At 40.6% G+C, this 11,376-nt stretch overlaps 1 protein-coding gene across 1 annotated transcript in view; it reads right to left on the bottom strand.

The window, feature by feature from the left end:
- Positions 1–3,373: 3,373 nt before the first annotated feature.
- Positions 3,374–11,376, bottom strand: part of gli2a (GLI family zinc finger 2a) — a 77,622-nt gene continuing 69,619 nt past the window's right edge. The window contains exons 11-14 of the mRNA XM_066641131.1: positions 10,729–10,893; positions 9,902–10,183; positions 8,040–8,376; positions 3,374–6,694 (exon numbers count right to left, since the gene is read on the bottom strand). Coding sequence (XP_066497228.1) covers positions 4,524–6,694; positions 8,040–8,376; positions 9,902–10,183; positions 10,729–10,893 — 2,955 coding nt within the window. The 3' untranslated portion in view covers positions 3,374–4,523. The remainder of the gene's footprint in view (positions 6,695–8,039; positions 8,377–9,901; positions 10,184–10,728; positions 10,894–11,376) is intronic.

Here is an 11,376-nt window from a genome sequence, read left to right as displayed (position 1 = left end):
AGCCACTCAGTGTCACTGAGAGTCATACAGCTGGACAATATTTGAGGTGAAGCATCTCTAATGTCACTTAACTTTTTTTCTTCTCTCTTCCCAGTCATTTTCTCTACAGTAACGGTCTATAAAGTGTCACTCCACATCATGTTTATTGGCCCATTGGGTACGCATTTCTGTTTCCCCTTCTCTTTTCTTTTTTCTTGTGGTATGCAGTCACAAAGCTTTCTTTGAATGGACTGAATTTGGGGTTGTGGAGCTACTCATTGATCATTTGAGATGTTCTGATGGTTTCCTCAAAGACAACGAGCCATTGTTTGGCTCGAGCTGTGCGCTGCAGGCTTCTGTTCCAGGGGTCAAGCCTGGGGTAGGGGTGGAACAATTCATATTTCTAGCTTTGATTCAGTTGTTGATTATGAGCTTAACATTTGGTTTGGTTTTTGGTAGCCTATGTGAAGTGTTAAACATGTCTTGATTAGAAAGAGACGGTTGAGCTTAAAGTGTAGGGCCTTGTTTAAACAATGCTTTTCAAACAGGTCTGTGACAGAATAACTGAAATGAGGCTAAAATTGTTTAGCTTCTTGTTTGAATTTTCCTTCCCCCCTTACATTGTGCAGCAGATATAATATCCATCCATCCATCCATTATCTGTAACCGCTTATCCAATTTAGGGTCGCGGGGGGTCCAGAGCCTACCTGGAATCATTGGGCGCAAGGCGGGAATACACCCTGGAGGGGACGCCAGTCCTTCACAGGGCAACACAGACACACACACATTCACGCACACCTATGGACACTTTCGAGTCGCCAATCCACCTGCAACGTGTGTTTTTGGACTGTGGGAGGAAACCGGAGCACCCGGAGGAAACCCACACGGACACGGGGAGAACACACCAACTCCTCACAGACAGTCACCCGGAGCGGGAAACGAACCCACAACCTCCAGGCCCCTGGAGCTGTGTGACTGCGACACTACCTGCTGCGCCACCGTGCCGCCAGATATAATATGGTGAACCAAAAATTTTAAATAAGAAATGAGCCAACTTTTTTTGTTGTTAAAATTTTTTGTTCATATCTAAACAAATTTTCATATTTTTAAATATATTGCCAAATTAATATAAGACTACACTAATAAAGGTATTATAAATGGTTTAAAAATCTGTTTAATACATGGTTATTAATTAGGCTGAAAACACCTTAAATGTAATTAATAATAATTGGTAACAGATAAAAAGGGAAACAGTGGCCTCTTTTTTGTCTAATAGTTAGTGTCAGAGAAGTTACTAAAATTTTTGAAGGAAAGAAAAAGCTGAGACTTAAGAATGTGAACGTAGCAATTTCATATGTTAAGGTGCACCACTTGGTGAAAAGTTAAACGTATTGACAAATATGTGCCAAAGCTGATAGGCTCAATGTCAACTAAAGGAGAAGAGAAAGGAAGCTAAGTATTCAGAGATCTGAGATTTAACAGTGTAGATGGATGAAAGTACACTATTTAGGAAACAGCAGGTCACTGTTGCAATTTCTATTAATGTGTTATGATTATTAATGATTTTTAAAATGTGTTTACCACTTAATAACCATTCATAAACAGACTGTTTATAAACCTCTGTAAGTGTAGTCTTATTCTAAAGTGGCAATTTAAATAATATATTATTATTACCAACATTAGCATAATTACTCTAGCAGCCTATGATTACTTTAGGGAATTAATTGCAGTTCTATGCCATAAGCACGGAAACAAAGACTGACAGGGGAGCGTGTGTCAGCTATAAGAGAAAAGCTCTTATATACCCTCTTCAGAGAAAAGTAACATGTTGATGTTCAGAAATGTGAGATATTGAATCATGTATTTCTCATTACTTCTGATCATAGAGTAGGCTCATTTAGTGTCATTACTCTGTATGCCATCTGTGGCATTTTACCAAATAAATAAATAATGTTCACATGTATTTAATGTGCATCTTTTACTAGCTGGTGATCAGCGCTAGCAAATTGTCACTACCAACATATAATTTGGTGGTATGACATTTGGCCATGGTAATTAAATGTCTAGAAATTTTTCATAAATTTTTAAACAAAACAGACATAATTGTAAAACTAAATAATAATAGTGTGTTTTCACAATGAAATTCATGTGAATGTTTCAAAATGTAAGGACCCCCCAATTGAAGGGTCACCATTTTCTAGCCATTATATATTAGAATTTTATAACTGTAAATGAATTCACACATTTTAAGAGATGTCTACAAACCTTTGGGCATATACTGTATATCATTTACATTTTTTAAACAAAGAATTCCTTTCTGCTAAGTTTGGATTTGACTTATTTTTCGCTGTCTTTATTTATTTGCATTGCATATTTAATTACATTAATCATACTCTTTCCTTGGACCTCTGCAGATACTTAATTTGATCATCATGTTTGTGGGTGTCTGGCCCCATGGGCAGGCAGCTGACCAGTCCAAACTGTCGCCTGCCCTGCAGAGAGAGGACAGCTGCATATGGCCTGTCTGGTGTCACTTCCTTATCTAAGTATAGAAGCCTTTGTTGCACATTTTTATTTTTTGAAAGAACTCTTCAGCACTTCTTCCTGACACAAGTCAACTCTGCGCACCCTGCCTTGTAATATTTGTGTAAGAGTTCATCATCATCACACTCCCTTTGCTTTTTTCCAGCAAGCCCTTGTTCTTGGTTCGTCTTATATTTCTTACCCTGGGGCTATTTTTCTCTCCATCTTGTCTCTGAGAGAATATGGAATCTTAGTGGCAGAAGCAATCAGCAACCTCTGGATGAAATGAATCTTCAGCAAAACGTGCTGTTGGAGTGAAATAATATTCCCTGGGATTTCAGAAGGTTTATGACACCAATGCTATGGACACACAAAGACAAAACTTTTCCCTTGCTGTTCTTTTTAAAACCATCTGTTATGTGGAGCACTAGGGAACGAATGAAAGGTAACTTTTCCTCTTTTCTCTCATATACAGAGTTTTAGCTATAATATCTGGTTGGAGTTACAGGATCAGATGCTGCTTGTGCTGTTGCAAGATCACTGAGATTTCTTAAATATCACTAACTGATATTGTTTATGAAAAAGGCAATGGGCAGAAATATTAACAGGTCCAAAAATCTGCTGTAATTAAAAAAAATCCTTCAGATCAAAGTGATATGCTTGTTATTGGACTTGAGGATTTTCTTTGCATTCCTAAGATTTTTAGAATAGGCTAGTGAGCTTAAAAATGACACCCACATTCATGTGGTCTCTTAGAGGCAGAACACATGATTTCAAAAGTGTAAGACAACACATCCTCTGTTTTAAAAAAGAAATGTCCAAATATATGAAGATACTGTATTAAAATATATAAAAACTATACAGACTTGGTAAAATGCGACAGTGATATACAAAAAAACCCTTTAATACACAGTCAAAAAACAGTTTTCTGTTGTGGGATTTTAGTTCTCCAGCACCACAGGATCAAAACCATTCCCCTTTGTAAGCAGTTCTGGTTCATCTTAAGCTCATGGGGGTGATGAACCTGTTCAATAGGGTGAGATCTCCACAGAGAGCATGTAGAGCACTTGCATATTCCTTTTAAGACATCTCTGAGAGAGGCGAGGTTTGACAGCCCATCGTGGACCCTCACTCAGAGATGTACTGTTGTCCTTTTCAATATTACGACCTGATGGGATTCCTCTAGAGATTTACAGTTCCTGGAGGGCACTTGAAGTATATCTGAGAGTACTGACAAAATTCATCTTCACCCTGGACTATAATAAGCATTATTTCCCAACAAAGGCTCTTTCAATTTCTCAGAATGAACAAGAGGGCACTAAACCGTTATGTACAACAATCAAATGAAGGTTGTGCCGCTAATGAGTTATAAACATAATTTAATGCATACGACATAGAGTGACTATTAACCAATTAATCTGAAATAAAAATACAACACAAATACCTACAGATCTAGAAATGTAACTATAGATTCCATACAGTTTGACAACATAAATGCTCATATGTTTTATTAACGCATGTATCACTTATTATTATACTAGCTGTAATCTTCTGCAAGGCACTTTGTGAACCACTTTTAGTGCACTGCTGAGGAAGAGAAATACAGACTTATTCTAAGCCAGCCTGAGATCATTACCCATATCTTTTTTTCAAATCATTCATTACAAGCAAAACATATGGCTTCCTGACATGGTTCTGTGCCATCTTGATGCTTTTATGATTCAGTTTGATTGCATACAATATATAATTTTCTTTGAAAATGTAAGGAAATGTAATGCTGGCTTTTGGTAATGCTCCCCTTGAATTTCTTACACCTCACTGTTCATGTATATCAGTGCTTTTAACATAAAAAAGAAACCAAAAATATGTATGTACATGTTTTGCTCCCCAGAGGACATAAGTGGCTGATGTATCAGATATCTATATCATTCATACAGTCTTTACAATATGTAGAAAATTCACCAAGCACAGGATACATAATGTCTTTTCTAGAGTTTATCTTGTACATAATTAACTCATCCTTAAGCCATCATGTTTAAAAACTTGCTTTCCTCTGCAAGAGCAGTTAGCATAGAGCTCATGTCACCGATGGCCATGTTGCTGATGCCTGCTGGTACTGAGGCCAGTGTGACAGAGTTTCGTGGAGTGGTGAGACGGGAGGAATTCTGGGAAAGACTCTGCAAAAGACCCGGGCTCAGTGTGCCAGACATTAAGCTGGAATGATCTCCATCATCCAAAATAGCATCAAAGTCTATCTGAGTGTGCTCCATGGTCTGAGAAGTGTCCACGGTGCTGGTGACCTGGTTAACCCCAGGGGATGCCATTGTAGCCACTGTTGAAGAAGGAGCTTGATTGGCACAGGGAGACATTGGCGAGTTATATTCTATGCTGCCATCTGCCACATGAATCTCACCAGAGTAGCACATGGTGTTATTTCCATTGGTGAGATGGTCAGTGCCAACGGGTCTCTTAGGGCTAGCCTCTGAGGTGTTAAAGTCAGAGGTGATATTGGACACTGAATAACCAGGTTGCTGTGGCACACTAGATCCTGAGTGGTGCCTGCTTGAAGGTTTGGGTGCAGAAGGAGGCTTGGGCTGGAATGCCACTCGCCCACCATTATGAAGGGCTGATTGGGTTGGGGGTGCATAATTCTGCTGGCTAAAATTATCCATGTGTGTGAAGCTGGACTTGTAATTCTGCATATTCTGGTGTTGCAGAGGAGTGCTGTTACATACTGGGTGCTGATTGGTGTTCCTTGATGAAGGATTAGGGTTCATTTCCTGTCTGTATGTAGTCTGGGCATTGGCTTGCTCACTGAGGTTCTGACATGAGTTGACATATGATTGTCTATACTGCTGGATGTTCATTCTTTGAGTGTTCCTCTGTGAGTTACCTTGCTGAATAGCAGCCAAGTTCTGGCTCATTGGTGCTATCTGTTGATTTAAGCCCACGTTTTGGTAAGTGCCAGCATTCTGCTTTTGCTGGACCACTGCCAGGTTGGCTCTAAGTAGCTGCAGCTTTGGAAGTCTTCCTGCATTGTCTACTGTACCTGAGCTGACTTCATTCCACTGTACAGGCATGCTATTCTTTTTCATGCTATTGGCTGACTGGAACGGCTGCTGAGAACCTGGACTCATAGGACAGGAGGGCATCGCTTGCTCTGTGTGGTTGATGTTAGCATCAACCAAGGCCATGCGTCGTTGCCCATAAAACTGCTGCTGCTGGGAGGTCATGCTGCTTTGGAACTCCTGGGCCTGATTGCTACTGTAGGTCATTCCTCGGCCACGAGTTGGGTCACCATGCTGGGTCTTGAGGTACTGCACCACATCATCTGGAAGGACCAAGTCTTCTTCTGGCTGCTCAGCTCCGTCGATGGCCATGTTTTCCATGACAACATTCTCTGAGATGCTTGGCGGCCTCTGGTTGAAGGGATGACGATGTAAGCTACCATCAGACCAGGTGTTATTCTGCAAGTTAACACCACGGTAGTCACCAGGAGGCAGCCGTGAAGCATTCATGCTGCTCATGCTGTTGTACCGCTGAACTCGAGGCAAGGAGAGGGGGTCCAGATTTGTGCAGCGGACGGGGTCACTGGCTCTCCTTGGGAGACTGTTTGGGACTTCATGTGGCATCACACCTGGTGCTCCATAACTCGTATCACTGCAGCGCCTTGAGGTGGCTGCAAGACGGGCTTGGAACAAATGAGCTGAGCCCTCCTGGGAGTCATTGTACAAGGCCATTCTAGTTCTAAGACTCATGCGATCCATATTGGGCAAAGGAGTTGGAGGGGCACCCCCAGTGGCTGCTGCATATTTAGCCTTTAGGCGATAATGTTGGGCTGGTGTGAGGCTCAGCAAGCTGGGCAGTGCCCCTCCACCACCTCCACCACACTGACTGGCCTCACTGGATCGACGGGACAGGTCAGTGGAGATGGGATCGTAGGAGTCTGCTGAACTAACATTGTTGTTGCGTCCCCCAAACTGTGAGGCCTCACTGGAGCGGCGGCTGGAATAGCAGGGGGAGATACCCGAGGATCTTCGGCTGAGCGTGTAGGCCGAGCTCATTGTGCTTGTCGTACTGTCCCTGCGCTCGTTCAGCTGATTCAGTAATGTCATCTCGCACAAATCTCCAAAACGCTGTCCTGGCAGGCCACCGCTCTGAGAACCCATATTCGAACTCTCCAGCAGAGACCCTGAGGAGACAAAAGAGCAGTGTAAGTTAAGAGCTACTGAACAATGTCTGTGGTGTACAGTAAATGAAATAATTTGATTATGATTTGTAAGGAAAAATATAGATAATAAAATGAAAATAACAAACTGAAAAAAAATTAAAAAGGAATATCTGGTAACACCATGCCCTAATTGCAGTTAAATAATTTTTTTATAGTTTAAGATTCATTTATTCATTCATTATCTGTAACCGTTTATCCAATTCAGGGTCGCGGTGGGTCCAGAGCCTACCTGGAATCATTGGGAATACACCCTGGAGGGGGCACCAGTCTTTCACAGGGCAACACAGACACACTTTTGAGTCGCCAATCCACCTACCAATGTGTGTTTTTGGACTGTGGGAGAAAACCGGAGCACCCGGAGGAAACCCACGCGGACACGGGGAGAACACACCAACTCCTCACAGACAGTCACTCGGAGCGGGAATCGAACCCACAACCTCCAGGCCCCTGGAGCTGTGTGACTGCGACACTACCTGCTGCACCACCGTGCTACCACATAATTTAAGATAATATTATATTTATTTTTTATTCTAATTTCTTTTATACACATGCATTAGTGAATTTTCTTAATGAAATTATTAACATTTCGCTTAATAAATGACGGAGGATTAAGGCCACAGGGGCAGCAGTGGCCTTGAGAAAGAGAAGTGAACTTAAGGCCGGAGGGTCACCAGTTCAAATCCCTGGACCAGCTAGGAAAAATGAATTCACAGCTGAAATGCCCTTGAGCAAGGCATCTAACCCCCAAACTGCTCCCTGGACGCCGAAGTGGTTGGCAGCCCCCTGCTCCGGTTGTGTGTATTCACTGCACCTAGTGTGTGTGAAGAATTGTTCACTAGTGTGTGTTTGTGTTCACTACCATGTGGTGGGAAGTAATTTCCCTAAGGGGATCAATAATTTAAAATATAATAATAATCTTCTAATGCTTAATCATGATTTGCTTAATTGTTGTTAATTAAAGTAAATGTGTAAAATGTAGGCTGTATTTTTATTAGCTATTTGAGTTATGAAGATAAAATTAAAATACATTTTTAACACATTTAATACATGTATCTTTATATATATATATATATCCCATTATTATCTAACGATGGTCTTTGTTAAAGCATATGCATATAAACATTAACATTAACAAATGATGCTTAAGTGATGAGGTTTCTATTTATTTATTCCATTTATTTCCATTTTCACACAATATAAAGTAGAACATTTATTGTCAATTTATATCAAAAAAGAACAAACACAAAAGAGGAGATATAAAGTTTTTGTGTGCCACTGAAGACACATTCATTGCTGCCAAACTCACCAACAGCTGGTATGGGAGGCAGCTTGGTGTTTTGGATTTGAGGTGCTGTGTTTGCCCAGGAACAGGAGTCTCTCACAGTCTTCAGCTTCTCCTTCTTGATATGCTCGAGCTGTAGAAGACCCCCCCTGTTCTTACGCAGCTGGAGACCTACTCCTGCCGAGCCCCCTGGAGAACCAGTGGAATCCACCACAGGAGGGTCGTCCAGAGCACTCAGGTCCCCCAAACTGCCTCCACTGTGCATGGCCATCTCTACTCCACTGTCATTGTTGGTGGTGCTACCAAGTGGCGATGGCTCGCTGCTACATGATGACTGACCACCAGGGCTGGACTGATACATCTGAAAGGGTAACAGATTATTGTTCATTTTTGTTTCAGTCATTTTAATCATTGGTCTAGAGCAGAGGTCTTCAAATCAGGATCTTAGATCCAGGTTCCAGTGTGGAATTTTAAAATGGCCGGCTGATGACACTGCAGCTGCAACTGCTAATGCACCTGACCTTACCATTAATGCCCTTGTACCATTCTAGCCAAGAACCTGGATCAAAGGTCCAGAGTAACATGCTGTAGAATAAAGCCTGTGTGGAGACTGTAATTGTTGACTTTTTCATGAAGATGCCCTAATAATTTAATACTCTAATATCTGTTCCACACAAAATAAATCCCTTTTAAAACATAGACAAAATAATGAATTATGGGTCTCTAAGGGAACAGTAATACAGTACCCGAGAGTAACTGCATCTCAAGCGGAATTGCTTCCCAGCTGAAAAAGCCTCAAAGATGTAAATGAGTTCTGACCAAGTCAGAACAAAAAAGTGCTTCTTGATCACAGTGTGATTGCTGATGCTTTTTGTTCAGTCCACACACAGCCATCCCAGCTTCTGAATATTAATCAGATAATGACTTTTATCATTGTACTACAGAGGAAACTGGCAGATCCCTTTGCAGCAGAGGAACAGAGCAGAGTGTGGTGGGCTGAGATGGATGCCTCGAAGTTGGTTAAAGACAGAAATAGTTAGTGAAATTAGAAGGACTACATGCACACAGGCAAAAATGATTTTAAAGTTTAAAACATACTTCTGAACCTGAACAACACTTAATAAAAAAAAAAAAAGAAATACAGAAATAAATTTTAAAAAATTATTAAAAAGACAATGACTTGTATTTAAAATATATGTTATAATCACAACAAAACATACTGTGCTTTTGAGGTACATTCTGACATGCAAGAAAATGGCACTGGCATGCAAAATATGGATTGTGCTCACCTGAGCAGTGTCTGTCCGTTAGATTAAAAGCATGAGAGGCATTCAAGAGTCAACCAGGTAAGTGTTAATACAGCAAAAGTGTACTTAGAAAATGAGATAATATTAGTGTATTAGACTAGTATCACTAACATAACACACTATATGGCCAAAAGGTTGTAGGCATCCATTTACACAGATTTATTTCTGAAATATATGGTAGGAATACAGACTGGTAACAACCTCTAATCTTCTAGGAAGCCTTAACAATTTATAATGGACCATTGCTGTGAGATTCTGGTTGCATCCAGGAACATCAGTGAGGTCCGATACTGAGTATGTATGATAATTCTGGAACACAAATCCCATTTACACTCTTCTAGCTCATAGCTGGCATTAGGCCTAGTGATGTGAAGTGCAGAGCATGAATGTTTTTAAACAGATTATACATTTGAATGTCTGTGACAGCTATAAGTGCTGCCTAAAGCGGCAGCAATCACTTACTAGAGAGTTCAGTCTACAAACTGCTGGCATATACTGCACATTTGTAAAACCAGTGCCACATATGTTAATAAAGCAAGCTTCGAAATAAATGTTAAATTTTTAACAAATTATTTTTACCATTGTATTCTCAGTTTTGATTGACTTGACTTGCAGGCAGTCTTCCGCTCCTCTGCTGGTGCTGTTGGCCTCCACCAACCCCTCTGTCCCTCTCCCAGCATGCTTAGTGCTGGACTCATTCTCTCCACTCCCTTTAGGAGGCTGAGATTTTGTAGGAGCGTCACCACGTTGCTTCTTTGTGACATGGGCTTCTGGTCCATGAACTGTTTTGACATGCTTCCTGAGGGAGCTGGGGTCTGTGTAGCGCTTTGTGCAACCTGGGATCTTGCACACATAGGGTTTCTGCAGGAAGGAGAAATAAAAAAATATATTGTGATATATACAATTCTGCACCAGAAGTGGTGTAGCACAGCAGCAAATCAGAACATTCTGATGTGATAAGATGTTTTTTTTAACAAATATGAAAATATGCAGTTATGGTATTGACATTCCCAGTGTCAATTTTAATGTATTTTTTATTGTCCCCGCCCCTGTCATCACTGAAGCCCTAGCTTTCTCAGCTTTTCTAAAAGTTGTTATTTTCTGTGCATCAAGGAAAGGGAAATTAGTGTCAAACCACATCAGCAGAAAGTCTTGAATTCAGTTTGCAGTCTCAAATTGTTAGTAAAAAAACAATAAAAATTTAAATCTACATTATGCTCTTCTCATAAACGGCACTGCAATATGAGAGCAACTGTTTACCAAGATGAACAACATGAAACTTCAGCATTTAATCCAGTGGTTTGTTATGGAGGTGCTGCATATCATTGACACTGAGTCTAACTAATCTTTTTTTTCAAACATTTTCCATCTTCTACTAGAACAGAATGCTGCAGATGTAGCAGTACCTCATTGGAATGTGTTCGGTTCTGGTGCTTGGCTCGATCGGAGGCATTGGAGAAAGCTTTGTTGCAGCCCTCATGCTCACATACATATGGCTTCTCTCCTGTGTGGGACCTCAGGTGAGTTTTCAAGTTCTCTAGTCGAGAGTAAGCCTTGGAGCATCCTTCAAACTAGACAGAGAGAGGGGATAGAGCACTGGCAATCAGAAATGTGCATGCATATATATATATATATATATATATATATATATATATAAAACTTCCATTACAACAGTTTGTACAACGCACATAATCATGGTTTACTTTGACTGATCTCTGTTTGTTATTAGAAATTCTTTTGTAAAATTTTTAACAATAGTCTGTAAAAGCTTGTTTTCCCTGGTAATAAGCCATTGGTGTACAACAATCAAACCATTCCAGCTTAAAAATGGTTATAAATGTCAAAGAACCCTGTTCAGGGCTGCAGGAAATTCAGATGGGACTGTGATACAGTGTTTTAATAAGGGCCCTTGGCCTTTTCCTTTCTTCAGACTTTAATTATGTCTGTCTCTCTGTCTTGTCAATCAGCACCAATAACTCCTCTGTGAAGTTCACTATTTCTAATGGGATCTGTAAAACACTTTTGAAGCTTAGAACACAAGGTGTTAAACTCAG

This window comes from Hoplias malabaricus, chromosome 12 (genome assembly GCF_029633855.1).
Source record: "Hoplias malabaricus isolate fHopMal1 chromosome 12, fHopMal1.hap1, whole genome shotgun sequence".
Taxonomy (NCBI): domain Eukaryota; kingdom Metazoa; phylum Chordata; class Actinopteri; order Characiformes; family Erythrinidae; genus Hoplias; species Hoplias malabaricus.
The sequence above is the reverse complement of the archived record's forward strand: the minus strand, read 5'-3'. Positions and strand labels throughout refer to the sequence as shown.